Source organism: Dermacentor albipictus, chromosome 6 (genome assembly GCF_038994185.2).
Source record: "Dermacentor albipictus isolate Rhodes 1998 colony chromosome 6, USDA_Dalb.pri_finalv2, whole genome shotgun sequence".
Lineage (NCBI taxonomy): Eukaryota > Metazoa > Arthropoda > Arachnida > Ixodida > Ixodidae > Dermacentor > Dermacentor albipictus.
The window spans coordinates 96,851,410-96,868,086 of record NC_091826.1 but is presented as its reverse complement, the minus strand read 5'-3'; the positions used below and the strand labels follow the sequence as shown (position 1 = coordinate 96,868,086).

At 43.3% G+C, this 16,677-nt stretch overlaps 1 protein-coding gene across 2 annotated transcripts in view; it reads right to left on the bottom strand.

Moving 5' to 3' along the window:
* Positions 1 to 16,677, bottom strand: part of LOC135907490 (calcium-activated chloride channel regulator 1-like) — a 435,567-nt gene that overhangs the window by 4,171 nt on the left and 414,719 nt on the right. For both annotated transcript variants that reach the window (XM_065439176.2, XM_070541068.1), the window contains 2 exons: positions 16,387 to 16,557; positions 11,056 to 11,322 (listed from right to left, as the gene is read on the bottom strand). In XM_065439176.2, coding sequence (XP_065295248.2) covers positions 11,056 to 11,322; positions 16,387 to 16,557 — 438 coding nt within the window. The remainder of the gene's footprint in view (positions 1 to 11,055; positions 11,323 to 16,386; positions 16,558 to 16,677) is intronic.

Genomic DNA, 16,677 nt, shown 5'->3' with positions numbered 1-16,677 from the left:
CGCCTTGCAGAGTGCATCGCATTTTTTCCGATTCTAAAGGCAACCCATGGTAACGTTCGTAACAGCGCAACACGAGACAAGGACAAAATGAAGGTAAGCACAATGACATGTTGCTGAGTCGTTGTTTTTACTTTCCTTTTGCACGTGTTTTTTGATTGATGCTCTGTTACGTACCTTACAATGAGTCCTAACCAACTGGCGGAAGTTGCCGTCTTGAGCAATCCATGGGGCTGGGCCGGTATTATTGCATCCCATCCTTCTCACACAACTGTCACAGTGGCCGCGAGAAACGCCACTCGATTTTCTTGCAATTGCATCCCTGACATTGTCAGACCAGTTTATTCTGAACTATGTAGCCATCGTGCAATCCAACAAGAAGCGCAAACCAATCCAGGACATTGTGCAGGGTCACATTCCGCGAGAATGTGGCTAATTCCGAAGGTAGTGAAGCTTGACATATTGGCCGTTCACGTAGGTAGGTGCTCCTGTCTCTACAGGGTGTGTACCGCTCATCAGTCAACTTCTTTAACACCAACATGGGTGACTGCACATATTGCGCTGCGTCTGCATAAATTTAATGTCGGTGCCGCCAGAAGGGCTAGTGTGTCCAGATGCAGAAGGGTGCCTCGATATCGCTCTTCTTTATGAAAGCTTGTGACACTACATGGTGGTTAGGGCGAATATAGGATCTGTGCTCACTGACAGTCTATTAAATTGTCATTTTTGGAGTTGGTAAGCCTAGTGTCTAACTGTCTAGTGAATTAAGCGAGTCAAAAGGAAAAAAGTTGGCACCAGTGTTGTACCAACTAATTACAGATGAAACACTGAAGTTCTTTCGCGACGTCCTGATGTCAACAAAATTGGACATGATCACTAACCTTACAGACGCCAATGAGGCTTACGACAAGTTCTTGGATATAGTGACCTAACTATACCACAATAGCTTCGCTTTCAGAACACGTAGGAAAACTAAGAATACGCGGAAACCATGGATTACTCCTGAAATACTCAATGAAATGAAAATTAGGGACAAGTTATATCAACATTTACTTCACACACGACCAACTGATGACCTTGCCGCATTCAAAAAGTTTAGCAATAAGCTAACAAAAAAGTTGCGACATGCACGCACATTTTACTATTCATCTTTGCTAGACATTGAGTGTCGTCAACACAGTTTCCTATGGTCGAGGTTGAACACTCTCTTAAACCGAAGTCACTCACATAGGCTTTTAACGAAATTAAAAATTAATGCCAAAGGTTTATCCGGTGTTAAGCTCGCTGACGCATTTAATGAGTTTTTCAGAAGTATCGGTAAGACTCAGTCTCCATCCCCTCAGGCAAGTAACTACGTATGCGCTCATAATGACAACACAATGTACCTTCATCCTGTAACACTGAATGAAGTTGGGTCCGATATAAAAGCCTTGAACAACAGCACCAGTTGTGACATTTACGGTCTTCAAGTTGGCCCTACTAAACATGTGGTCGACAATATCGCCAATGCAGTGTGGAAAGATTTCTGTTATTTATAAAAAAGGAGATCGTAATAATCTGGGAAATTACAGGATGGTATCCATTTTACCAGTGTTTTCAAAACTGTCTGAAAAAAAACTTTGTTCAAGAATGACAAACTTTATTGCAAAACATAACTTGTTAACACCACACCAATACGGTTTCTGTAAGAACAAACCAGTCGAATTGGCATTACTAGAACAGAAAGAATATATACTTACAGAGCTCGAGTACAAAGCAATAGTTGTTGGTATTTTCGTGGACTTTTCTAAAGCATTTGATTTAGTTTACCATAATATATTGCTGGAGAAATTCCAGTATTATGAGATACGAGGAGAGTCACTATCTCTTACAAAATCCTACCTTTGCAACAGAGCCCAAGTTGGTAAAATGGATACTTTTACTTCAAAAGCCAGGACTGTCCATTGCGGAGTGCCCCAGGGAAGTATTGTAGGACCTATACTTTTTAATATTTATATTAATTATATCGTCAACATAAACCTTTAGGCAAGATTTAATATCTGTGCAGATGACACCAGTGTCCTTTTTTGCAGGTAATGATAACCGTACTCTCATTAAACAATCTAAAGTACAATGAATTCCTTTGAGGAATGGTCGAAACTTAATCTAATGAAGGTAAATGAGAGCAAAACGAAAGCAGGTATATTTAAGCCGAAAAACAAACATATACCTCCGCATCAAAATATAAAATTAAACTCGCGAAGTATTGAAATAGTCGAGAATTGCAAATGTCTGGGTGTCATCTTTTCCGCGAACATGTCCTGGGATAATCATGTCAAATGTGTAATCAAATTGGGCTAAATAACAGGTGTAATAGGCCGCTTAAGGTATATTCTTTCTACGCGCATCAAACTCTTGCTGTATAATTCCTTTTTTTCTTCACACTTGATCTATTCTCAGTTAGTTTGGGGAAACAGGACATCCAACCGTCTAGAGCATATTCACTTACTACAGAAAAAATATCTCCGACATACATATAATGCTCCCTACACTGCATCGACAACTTTCTTCATGAACACCGGTGTAATCCACCGTTTAATCTATACAAATATAGATTAAGTCGTGTCTATAAGGCAGAAGTTTATAAGAATATTTTTAATCTGCATAAACTCGGCCACTTGCAAACTAGAGCACCAAATTATATCACAAGACCAGGCATGTACCCAGGGGGGTGCCTGGGGGGGCCCGCCCCCCCCCTGAAATTAAGTGGCATACCCCCCCCCCCCCTGCCCACCCGCGCCCCACCTCCTCACACATTCCTAAAGCGCCGCCAGATCAATGTTGAGACTTGACAGCTGTTCATCGGTCAGCATTATGCTGCCTTTTTCACTCCTTTTAGATGGTGGTAGTTATCGGCACCTCTTGTAATGTGAAGGACAGTTTTTTCATAAATTCCGCACTCGCGCGATTAACTCCAGATGCGTTCAGTTGTCACCATCTATTCAACCGTCATCGAAGACCACTGAAAGGTGCTATGCCAGCAGCAGTGGGACGAGCTCTGCGAATCCATCGACGGACAGATGCGCAACGGCAAATCCTGGGGTATGCTGAAGCACCTTCTTGATGAAAGCGGCTCGAAGTCAAATCAAAGGCATACGTTGGTCCGGGCCCTTCACGAAGCCACCAGGTCTAACACGGTCGATGAACTCGTCGCAAAACTCATACAGAAGTACCTGCCTGTCCGTCGCCACGGAGATCCGTCGACCCAACTTCCGGACTACCGAGGCCCTCCACGACCCGAGCTGGATGAAGACTTCTCCATTGCCAAGGTCAGACAGGCCATCTTCGCGCTCAACCGAGGTCTGCGCCGAGTCCGGACGGAGTCACCAACAGAATGTTGAGAAACCTCGACGACACGTCGATTGTCTTTCTGACCGACAAGATAAACGAGTCCTGGAAGAGCGGCATTGTACCTGCAGAATGGAAGACGGCCTGCACGGTGCTCATTCCCAAGCCCGGCAAGGCCCCGAACATCGAAAACTTGAGGCCGATTTCTCTGACCTCCTGCGTCGGCAAGGTCATGGAGCGCGTCGTCCTCAACAGGCTTAACGGGTACCGCGAAGACAACGAGGTTTACGCTTAAAACATGATCGGCTTCCGCGCGGGACTCTCAACGCAGGATGCCATGAAGCTAATCAAGCATCAGATTGTGGATGGCCGTTCCAGAGACGTCAAGGCTCTGCTCGGTCTGGACCTCGAGAAGGCCTTCGACAACGTGCTCCACACCTTCATCGTCAAGACCATCTCAGACCTGGGTCTCGGTTCCAGATTCCACAACTACGTCAGCTCTTTTCTAACTGACAGGAAGGCCAAGCTTCGCATTGGATACTTCCGCTCCGAAGATGTGCCCCTAGGAGGGCGGGGCACTCCTCAGGGCGCCGTCATCTCCCCAACATTGTTTAACATCTGTATGATTGGTCTTTCCGAGAGGTTGGCGTGCGTCGAGGACGTCAAGCACACCATTTACGCCGATGACATCACCATATGCTGCTCCCGCAGCTGCGAGGGCAGAGTCGAAGAAGCCATGCAGGAGGCGATTGACGTGATCGAGGAGTATCTCCGCCCAACCGGACTTCGATGCACCCCCGCCAAGTCGGAGCTGCTACTTTACAGAAAAGAGAAGGGAGGCAGACCCAAAGACTGGAAACCAGTTTCTGAAAGCAGCATCAGACTTCGCACTTGTGAAGGGGGGGGGGGGTGATACCCAGGGTCGACGTTATTCGGGCCCTGGGCATGTTTGTCGAATTCAACGGCGGAAACGGAACTGCTCTCCGCAAGATTATCGCAAAGACGGACAACGCTTTCCGCCTAGTTCGCAGAATCGCAAACCGGCATCGAGGCATGAAGGAAAGCAATCTTCTCAGGCTGCTCAATGCCTTCGTACTCTGCCACCTCACGTACACGATTTCTATGCTCAACTGGCTCAGAGCGGAGCGAGACAAGCTCAACGTTCTCATCCGCAAAGTAGTGAAGAGGGCTCTCGGGCTACCCATCAGGACCCATACCGAGGATCTCTTGAAGCTGGGGGTACATAACACCGCCGAGGAGATTGCTGAAGCCCAAGAACGCACGCAACTCAGTCACCTGGCCACCACAGCGGCAGGTAAACGTATCCTCGAAGTGCTGGGTGACCACCCTGCGGAATTCTCGATGGACAGTACCCCGATTCCTAGGTGCATTCGAGACAAGTTCGTAGTGGCCCCTGTGCCCCGAAACGTCCATCCCGTCCACAACGAGGGCAGACGCAAGGCCAGAGCAGCAGCCATCCTCAAACAAATCAAGCGACACGACATTAGCGCAAGCTTCGTAGACGCTGCGGAGTACAGAGACGGGAAGACCTTTGCCATCGTTGTGGTCGACTCGAGCGGAAACATTTCCAATAGCGCCTCGATTCGCACTCCAGACCCCGGAGTCGCCGAGCAAGTCGCCATCGCCCTCGCCCTGCTAGACGATCGTGGGTCCGAAATCTATAGTGATTCCAAAACGGCAGTTAGGGCTATTCCTTTTCGAAGAATCGGCCTGGACTTGACAGAACCTGCAATTCTTTCTTCCGGGGCGTCCACTTTGTGATTCAGCCACAGGGACGCATGCTTCGCTGTCCAAACATTCCTTACAGAATCGAAATGAATGCCCTGCTAAATTCTATTTTTTTTATTACTTTTACATTATTATTCCTCATTCAACAGCACCTTCCTGATTTTATTTTAGCCGGTAATTCAACCCTATTCAATGCTATTCCCATATATATAAGGAAATTTATGCTCTATAATATTTTGGAATAATCCACCCATTTCTTGGCCAATCCCCCATCGTGGGTATGAGCCACACGTGCCACAGGCTACAACAACAATAACAACAAAGGAACTAGAGATCAGGATCGCCAGTCGGCCACTAGAGACTGTGAAGGAGCACGTTTACCTAGGTCAATTAATCACAGGCAACCCTGTTCATGAGAAGGAAATTCACAGAAGAATAAAGATAAGTTGGATCGCATACGGCAGACATTGCCAGCTCCTGACTGGAAGCTTACCATTATTATTGAAAAGTAAGGTGTGCAATCAGTGCAGTTTGCCAGTGTTGACATATGGGGCAGAGACTTGGGAGCAAGTTAAGGACCGCGCAAAGAGCGATCGAACGAAGATTGCTAGGCATAACGTTAAGAGAGAGAGAAAGAGCGGTTTGGATGAGAAAGCGAACGGGTATAGACGATATTCTAATTGACATCAAGAGGAAAAAATGTAGCTGGGCAGGTCATGTAATGCGCTGGTTAGATAACCGTTGGACCATTAGGGTTACAGAATGGTTACCAAGAGAAGGAAAACGCAATCGAGGACGACAAAAGACTAGACGGAGCGATGAAATTAGGAAATTCGCGGGCGCTAGTTGGAATCGGTTGGCGCAGGACAGGGGTAATTGGAGATCGCATCGCAGGGAGAGGCCTTCGTCCTGCAGTGGACATAAAACAGTATGATGATGATGATGATTATTATTATTATTATTATTATTATTATTATTATTATTATTATTATTATTATTATTATTATTATTATTATTATTATTATTATTATTATTATTATTATTATTATTGAGGTGGTGCCCCCCCGAAAAAAAACCCTGGGTACGTGCCTGCACAAGACACTTCGAAGACTGGGCAGTACCGACACCACGGTCAAACTATGGGAAACAGTGTCTGAGGTATACCTTACCCATACTCCTAAACTATTACAATTCGATTCGCTTCAATATTTTCTTTTCGTCTCTCAATGAGCTCCGGCTGATGCATGCGATTGCTTTGTAATACTTGTATGGTCCTACTATGTGTATTTTTTTCTATTGATGCTCTTCATGACTTTTTGAGTAATATATATGATGTGCAATATTAAGTATGTACGGTATACATGTGTATATTTCGAATGAATGAAAGAATGTCATGCTGCCTCTGCCCAAATGAGGGATGGTGGAGTTGTCAAGCTGTCCAATGGACAGCATTTTTCCGCCACTTCCCCATGTGTACGTTACAAGGCGGAAAATAAACTTTCATTTCACTTCATAGTGCCTAGTTAGATATGACCTTGAAAACGGTGGTAGAACATTTTCCCTGCCGCAAATGGGAGAATAAGTTTCAAGCGTAGCAGATAGCGTGTCGTTATTGGTATGCTTTCACTCACACATTTGTTTCAAAAACAAAGTTTACGCATATTTTGCGGTCTGAGAAGCTTTCTTTAAAAAATGCTGACGCAACTTGTCGCACCCAGGACATAGAGATTGTAATAATATGTGCGTAATGTACAATAGACAGGCCGTGAAAATCTAGAGCAGGAATCCGGATGAGCAAGTATGGCAACTTTACCAAAAAACTGAAGGTTTTGTACTTATGTAAAAACAAATCGTAAATGTGAAAAGTAAGAATGATCAAATTCACGTGGCTACACACAGTGCTAAGTTGGCAGAGATGCATTTTATGATTGAAAAGCCGGCTGGAACTTGTTTTCCTCGCGTGCGTTGTAATGGGCACGTAATTTTGGCACGTGATTGTGTAGAATTTATATTGAATCATATTTGCACAGTAGAGCAGCCCATCAATAAAAGCTATTTGTTTCAACAGCCTTATTACGCCTAGTTGATGAACGTAATCTCACGTTTTACCAGCGCGAAATTCTTCAGATGTTTCACATTGGTGCTGACCCCGATGATTAGCGATTACCTACGGAAATTTTAATGGACGCCGCGCTACCACCTCGCGGACGATGATTCGACCTTACGTCCATCTGTTGCTCAGTGGGACATATCGTTCGCCCTTTTAGTTGCAACATCACTGACGTAGTTTTATTTTCTCAATTTGATGGCATTCGAGAAATAAAACATCAGCGGGACAAGTACATGCATTAAATCGACCTGAATCACTTCTGCGCAGCTGACAGTTAAATGCGCATTGTGCACCAAAGTCATCGTAAGGTTGGCAACAGAATAAATAGGCTTCACTGATGGCTAACATTGTTTTGTTGGCCTGACCCCAAAAAATTTCGCCAATTTGATGGGATGCTGTTGTGATTAGATTAGGCCGCATATGCGAATAAAGCTTTAGTTGGTTTCGATAACACCCGTCTTGTTTTCTTTGTTATTTTCCAGCTTATTAGGTGCTTACAGTAAATGCGCAAAAATAATTTGTAAGCGTTGTTGATTATTACACGCGTCTCAATTGAGGCTGGCGGTGCTTCTCGCTACTTCTCAGGTATAATGAAGTGGGGGGGGGGCGCTTCTAGTGGCACGCTAAACTTTTATGCATTGTCATTGTAGGCATCGGGCTATTGGCTATAACGCCAAATTTCTGTCTCTACTATAGGTCTGTAATGCTGCAACATACATTGCTACATTCTAACTGAAAGCTGGCAGGTTAAAATTGCATTAGTGTTTCAGTGTTTTATTGTTCCATGTTTTTTGGTGCAGTATAGCTTACATGGCTGCTGAGCAATAAAATTCCCAAATCATCATTATTGTTCCATGTTTACTGGTTTAATGTATCTCTACCTTCATATTTCGCAACACCGATCAACTGCGGCACGCTAGCAGTGGCACTGCTATGAACTGGCGGCAGAAAGAAACGAAAAATACTTTACGAACAATGTAAATTCTGTCAGGTCACTCTGCTCTCTTGTGCGCCAGATACAGAAAGGGAAGCCGAAATCTTCCAACATATCAAGGAAAGTTTGAATTGCCACAGCGTCAGGCTCATTAGTGCATTGCAAAAAATAATAATTAAGCCAAACGCTGAGCACATGTGCACCGTCTTATATTTATTTATTTTATTTAATAATTTAATAGGTACTGCGGACATGAAGTCCATGCAGGGTGGATAAAATACAATATTAGGTCACAAGAAGTAAACCTGTCAAAACAAAAAAATGCTGCAACAACATGCAATATTGCTGACACAAGAAGCAAACAATAGTGATACAAGTTTCATAAAGGGAAATCATTCCAGTCATTAATGGTGCGTGGAAACATCGAGTATTTAAATAGGTTGAGTCAGGCGAAATATGGGCTTAGAGCTTTTTGATGATGCTGACGAGTAGGTCTCGTTACTAGTGGACTCGCATACAATGCCAGGTTGAGTGCCATTTTGTTATTAATTAACTGACAACGAAGGCGAAGTCGGAATTTTTTTTCGACGCGATTCAAGTGTAGGAATATTATTACACCTCATTAGTTCAGTTGGCGAGTCTAATGTCGAAAATTTGTTTTAAACAAACCGGATAGGCTGTATTCGGATTCGTTCAAGCTTATGTTACATTGAGTATAGGGATATCAAATAATGCAGGTTTACTCGTGCTTCGATCGAATTAGGTATTCTTAAGCGACCAGTTTAACAGAGGATGGCGGGAGCTTAAGCTCGTATTTGAGAAAGCACAGCTTACGGAAAGCAGAGAAAGATATATTTTGTACGTGAAGGTTCCAGGACAGGTTGCTGCAAAAGGTGACAACTAAATATTTAGAGTTAGTTTCTTGTTTAAGTGCAAAAGACCCTAGCCTGTACCTATAAAAGAAAGATGTTTTCCTGCTGGAAATGAGGAGAAAAACACTTTTTTCAACATTCAAGGTCATCCCCCATTGAGTGCGCCAATAGATACTGAGGCTATCTTGGTCTTTAGTGTGGGTAATCTCTTTAAACAAGACAAATCGTCTGCAAGTAGTCTTACTTAACATTCTGCTTCACAACATGAACAATGTACTTCATGCACATGAGGAACAACAAAGGGCCCAGTACATTTTCCTCTGGCACCCCAGATGTCACTGGAAGACAAGCCGAGTGATGCCCACCTACATCCTTAAACTGTTCGCAATTGCTCAAGTACTCAGCGATCCGAGAAACAAGTACTTCGGTATGCCATCGATTTTTAGCCTAAATACTAGTTTGGAATGAGTTACCTTATTGAAGGCTTTACTAAAATCCAGAAAAAAATAAGCCAATTCGGTTGTTTTTTTTAATGGAAGGACCGAAAGTGTGAATCAGCGTGATTAGCTGTGTTACTGTAGAATGTCCCTTTCTGAAACCATCTTGAGTGTTGGTTAGAACTTTGTCCTCCCCAAGAAATTCATGGAGGGCTTTGGCAATAATAAGTTCAATTAGCTTACAGCAACTTGTTTTTAGTAAGATTGGCGGGTAGTTAAAGTAGTTGGCCGTTCTTTTAAAAAAGATGGGCCCCACAGGGGCTGTCCTCCAGTCCTTCGGCTAACTTGAACACGACAAGGAAGCATGAAATATGATGACAAGGTTCTTTGTGAGAGGTTCGGCATTTCGGTGAAGAAAAACATTTGGTATGTTATCGGGTGCACAAGGAATATTACTTATCATGTTAAGTAGCATTGAGAGCACTCCAGGGTAACTAATAATATCTGAAAAAAATTGTAATTGCAGTGCCTGTGGCAGCGGGAAGGCCATCAGTCGCAGCAGAAAATACGCTGTTGAAACATACATTGAATTCTTTGGCAATGCATCTTTGTTCGTTAATAATACCGCCCTTAGCAGAAATATGTGAAACTGGTTTCTTTTTCTCACTGAAGTAGTCCCATAATTTAGTTGGGTCGGTTTTAATAAGGCTTGATTCCGTTGTACTGAAATAACGTTCCTTTCAAGGATGCAATGCTCTCGCAAGGCTTGCGTTGGATTGTGCTATGTTAAGTGGTGCGCGGTTCTTTTTTTAAACATTTCACTTTGAATTTAAAATGGACGATGCCTCGCGTCATCCAGGGCGCTTGCTTGTGTACATTGTTTCATTTGTTCGGGGAAAAATTACCAAGGCAATAGCGGCACATGCTTTTAAAACGTTCCCATGAAAGACCAACATCCCCGCTATGATAATCGGTAACACATGCCTTTATGTGATCAATAATTGACGCATCATCCGCACATGAATAACCTTTGTGGTAATGCAGAGCAATTTCTTTTTGCACTTGATGGCAAGAAATTGGCATGGAAACATTGACTAGTTTGTGATCAGATAGCCCGTGTTCTATATGTACAGTGCAATTAACAATACAGTGCGGAAGGAGCACTCAATCTAAAACAGAACTGCACGTGCCATGAAGCAGATTCGGCTGATTTACGACTTGTGTAATGTCGTAACGTTATGTCGAAGATAACATTTGCGTCATTTCCGCCATAAAGCCAATCCCAATATATTTAGTATTAGTTATTGCCAGCCTTGCTACTCACAATTATAAATTTATTATTGCGAGGCGTTTCTTGTAGAATACAAGAACATAACATATGCGCTCTTGATTATGAACACAAAATAACTGCAACGCGAAGCTGAACTGAATAACAAACACCATATTTAAGGCTTCTAGTCAAGAAACTTTTTCCTTCAATTCTTTTCTATGTTGTACATTACCTAGGGGTATTCCTAACATTTATCGCGCACAAAATAAAGCAGCCTTACTTGTTCGTGTTACTTCCTGTTCAGTATTCTGATGACATTTTGCCTGAGTTCAAGATGCGCGGTCATAGACAATACGCACCCTTCCCGTGCGTCAAGTGGGCTCCTGGCCAAGTCCAGGAAAGCCTGACCAGAGCTGTTCGGTCGGCTTCAACATGCCCTTCTACTGCTTTAAGATCCCATATAATGCCTGGAGGAACATCAGCTTCCTGCAAGTCCCTTGTAACCTTGAACGAAGTGCTGCCTGTCACTCTCTCGAATGGCAGCGTGGGCTTCAGCTCTCCCAACAGCGTATCCCTGAACTGGTAGTTGGCGGGTGCTCGTAGAATGCGTTCTTCGCTGAAAGGCACTGCAAACCATATACCCACATTATTAATGCGGTGACAACTTGAAGTACGAGAATGTAGGGGGAGAATTTCGCAGAAAGCAACATTTAAGTTTGTATTTGATGCCAACCCGGCACGCAGTACTGGGGAGGTATTGTGCAAGAGTACGCCTAGTGGGCATGTCCATTTCGTCTGCTGTTGAAGTTCTGATTGGCGGGGCTGGGCTGCACATCCATGGCGGCGAGGCACCACAGGCAATCAGCACTTCAGCAGCAGACAAAATGGGCATCTCGATTGGCTGGGCTCTTGCAGAAAACCTCCCCTGATTGCGCGTGCAGGGCCCGCAGAAAATGAATTTCATAACAGACAGATGTGCCGCAGGTATATGGGGGCTATATGAACACGGCCGGTTCTTTTGACATCCCAAAACTTTTTTATGCCGGCGGAATGTCCCGCTAACCGTCCTCCAATTCTTTGCGTTTCTAATTAATTTATTAACACTCTACAAGCTAATATACTAATGATTGTTCTCTTATGTCTCAAACATTAAACCCTTGGCGATATACAAAATTTGCCACTTTAAATTGATGCCCTCCCCCGGGAATGCTCATACGACTATCAGCAATACGCAGTATAACTTTATCGCAAAACTATCGCAATGTCAGGTTTTATTGGCACAGAAATATGACCATGTTGTTTATTCAGCTGCTATAGCTCGAAGAAGCCCTGACTATGAGTTTAGCACGGCCATTTATGTCACATCAATATGTTCCTTAAACTTCGCAGTTCTGCACCAGCCGATCACCATTAATTACTTCGAGTTTATTATTGTCGTTGTGAAATTGTTGATGTATACATATTTCTGATTGTTCTGTCGTGCGTTAATCGTGAAAATGCTGGCCATATAAAAAAATCAGCCAGTTTCCGCTCGTGCACGTCTTCTATTACTGTTTATACGAGTATCAACAAAAGACCGCAGAGCTTTGCCATAAGACTATCGCCACAAGCAGAGCGTATTAACGATATAAGTATGGCCTATATGCTGATCATCTGCCCTAGTCTGAAGCAGCACCGGTTATGGGAAGGACAGGGCCCCTTCATAGCGCTATGTATTCTCTATGTTTGAATTTCTAGTCTGAACAAATTTTGTTAGCACGCCCCAATTACAGCAGCTGGGGGTGTTCAGGTAAGGACAAATACAGAGCGGTACCGAATGTTATCTTTTTTTTTCGGCAAAATATATTAGGTTGGCAAATTTTTTTATGAAAAGGAACAAACTTTGTTTTGCGAGACGCAGGTAGATTTCCCTGGAAAAAGTTGGAACTCATTTATGGAGGAGCAGAGCATTTTGGAGGAGAGCAGTTTTCACAAGCTTGAATAGGTATCCCTGCAAAACGAAAACACTGTACGCCACCAAAAATATTTTTGGTAATTTGTCATTCTTAGAATTACTGGACCAAGATGCCTTGGACATTTCTGCCAGCAGTTCTATTTTGCAAAATTGCCACTCTTTGTTTTTTGAGCAAGCAAATTTTACTGAACCAAAATCTGTGGTTTGTCGGACAATTTTAGCTCATAACAGTTGTGGCAGTTCTTAAATTAGGTTCTTGCAATTTATGCCAAAAATTATTTTGCAGCTGCATTATGCATTTATAACATTGTAAGATCCTGAAAACTGCAAAAGTGCAAATACACTGAAACTTAAAGGGCATTACCGAACCATAATTCCTAATTTCATCAACAATATACACAACGGCCTCGCAGGACTGTTTAATCTAGAACTGCAAGAACGTGTTGAATTATTTTATTTCGAGCAGGAAAATTTAGCCGAATTATAGAAGCGTGTACAGCCACCAGTTTAGTCATTGGTTTGATCTGTGTAGCTGTAATATTATTATTGTAAATACGCTTGTTTTTGGCAGTAAATTGAAGTGGGTCAAATTGTCTTCTCACCTCTTCTGAGCCGCGAAATGAGTTTAGCTTGGTTTTCAGCGCTCCGGTATCCTCATTTTTCCATATGTGCGTTGAAGTAGCAAACACGCCAAAGCGCGCACAGCGAGCTGTTTAACGTTGATCTAGGGAAACGGCTTCTTGAGCTGTTCTCTAGTTATTCCTGCTATCTATAATGCTCGCTTTGTATATGACCGATGCATCAGCATAGTTGCAAAGCGTGATGACGATTTCAGTGGAGGAGTCAGCTGGGTGTGTCTAAGAGCGTAGGAAGTGAGGCCCCATATATTTTTTTATTTAAACTAAACACTTTATAATATGCAGAAAGAACCTTCGTGCACAATGAAAGTTACACTACCTCGCCCAATGATGTCACACCAATGATGTCTCCCAATGAGCACACCAAAAGATCATAATTGAGCCAAAGTGGAAACATCGCACTACCCAGTCACTAAATGTAGCAACTAAAGAAAACGAGCTTAATGAACGTCTTATTATTTATCTACACTACTTCTCTCATGGTATTAAGATAATTTCAAATATTCACAGCCAGACATGGACAAAAACCAGCAAACGTCCTTTTTTCCAGTAAAAACCCAATAATATGTCTGAGATCTCAGGCTGCTGCGAGAAACTTAGTCATATTCCATATGTGGCAGAACGCAAAATCTGAATTAAAAAAACTCCTTGTACGTCTCGCATGCACAATTATAGATTGGAAGCCGCTATCAATGCGCAGTCTTAACAACGCACTTCCCTGATTCATTAGTGACTCGGCATGAATAAAACTAATATTTACATTCCCAATACCTTAGGCTTCCTTTCCTTCTATTTCATATAACTTCGTCACACCCTCCTTGTCAAATCAAGTTGAGAATCATAAATTAGCTTCATCCTTGCTGTTCCCTGTATCACAGTAATTACTGGGAGTGCCTGTCCATGATTGCCACTATGCAGCCTGCGTGAAATTTTTCGCTTCAAAAGCAAAATCAGGGTGACTACGCCGTTGACTTTATTAACAATCCGTGCCGTTGAAAAATGAATAAGTAGGTTTCCACATGTTAGAAATTGATCGTAATTCAGAAAACATTGCGCAGTAAGAACAAAAGACAGCTCGAGATAGGACACGCGCTAACTTTCAGCTAACGTTTTATTGTGGATCCTGAGCAAATATCTCAACACATCTGAATCTATAAATGGAAGAAACCGGCAGAAAAAAAGGTAACCTTGCACGTGCCATATACGTTCAGAAGTGAAGCTCTTTCTTTGATAAGGCCACAGACAGAACGCTGACGCTCACATCTCCTTCATGTACTATTTTGGTAGCTTCCATGGTTGCCCTAGTGAAGCTCTAGCAGTAGTGATACACAACAGTCTGGTCGAAAAGAAGATAGCGGCATGGCACCGCATCAAACTTTTTAAATGAGCACCAGTTGGCAGTTGGCCGTGTATAGAAATATTGCTGACTTTATTGTTATGCTCATGCAAACGCACATTCAAGCATCCGATAGTTTGACCTATACAGTATCTTCCACATGGGAGCGGAATTTTATAAAGAATTCTCCTTTTTCAGGGGAAGTAGGCATCTGTCTGCTTGATAGTGCAGTTTGCTTTTGCCTTTCTTATAGCACAGCTCAACTTGCACAACCTGAAAAGCTTATTTGGAGTCGTGAAAAAACTTTGACGCCAGCACATTACACTATCTTAAGATTGTGAGGTAGTTTACGCAAGTAGGGAGTAACGGCTAACAGGAAGCGGTAGATGAGAGAGAGGAATAAGAGATAAGGAGAATGTAGCAGTAATTCCCTCTCTGCATAAAACATCTGACAATCATAAGAAGGTAGCCCAATGGTAGCGACACAAAGCTTCATTATTTTATATAGACGCACTGTCCGTCTCATATATTTTCGCTGAAAACCAAAAATGGACGGGACCCCCTCAAATCTCTCCTCATACGAACATGCCAAGCTTTCTTTGCCTAAGGCACAGTACTGTGCGAAGCGTATATGTATAGAAAATTGTTTGCACTTATATTAACGTCTCAGTGACCCTTCTACCAGTTATAGGCAAATAAAAATTCACGAAAGATTACGATACTCTCTATTGCGTTATTTAAGCGCAGATCTATACGCATTTGACTTTGCGATATATTGGCTAGCGCGGCACGTTTCAAGCGGAGCAGTGTGTGGTGCAACTGCCTCACTAATGGAAAGATCGTGACAGGCAGCACGTGCGTGACGCGTGGGCGCGATTCACAGCAGCCGCCAGAGAAAGACTTCCACTCATCTAGCGCTTTCTTTCCATATATAATCGCGTTGTAGTGACCGTGAAAAACACAATAGCAAAGCTATAAGTAATGTAACTAACTTTTTATTGGGCAAACTTGTGCCCACAAAAGCAATTGGCAATCGAAGCCCAACGACAGTGGCGAACAGCGCCGGCGATCGTCGAAATCCGATCCGCCGGTCGGGCGCGTAGTCTTTTAGATATCAGTCATTCAAGTCTTCAGACCAATCGCTGGTGTTCGTGTTTTTTCTAGAAAGTACTACGTAGTTTGCTTCGCTCAAGCAATGAGATTATGCAAGCGTCAGTGTCAACATACCACGAATAGAACCATTGATAACATTCTAGTAGGTTCCAATTACGCAGGCGCTTCTTGTGCTGAACGAAAACATTAAAGTGTTTGACTTGGGTGAAATTTAGTGCCAGAGAAGAGGACAAATGAGTACACGCATCAATAAGGTATCGTTGGACGTGCTTGCCGCTTGCCATCGGCGAACAGACAACGGTGCGCTAGCCTAGTGCCATATCGTAGCAGTCGTCGCCGCATAGGCTGCACTACGCTTTATTTCACACGCTTTCGCCTACCCTCCTCTTTCGCTTTCCGCCTCATGGTTGCGCTGCACCCTACTCCTCCGCTTTCCTCCCCGCGATATTTTGGCTATCGCCGTCTTTCCCCGCGCGCTGGGCTCCGCGTTCACTCTTTCGTTCATCGCTTTGCTCGTTCACTCGATTATGGCGAGGGACAACACTGACGCTGATGCTCAAAAACAGGAACAGGTGCCTAAGAGCTGCGATCTAAAAGTAAGACCAGAGGGACAACGTATTGGACATAAATGCAAGGAAAATGAACTTACCGCGTGTGGAGTCCGGAGGCATGGCGATGGCATCGGGAGGAAACCCCGGCCTTCGGTATGTATGACTGGATTTGTTCCCGTAAACGTACGCCATGACGCTGTATCTTCCTGCCCCGTTGAACTGAGTGAAATGACCAGAGTAGGTGCCATCGTTCTCCATAATGTCAGGATCTGCAAAATTAGCAGAGACTGCTGCTAGACACAGAGTTAATTAAGCAGACGTGGGAATTAAATATTTTTTCCCGTTTATTTCTACTCTATTAGAGGCAAAACATTGTCAGCATGTATTTT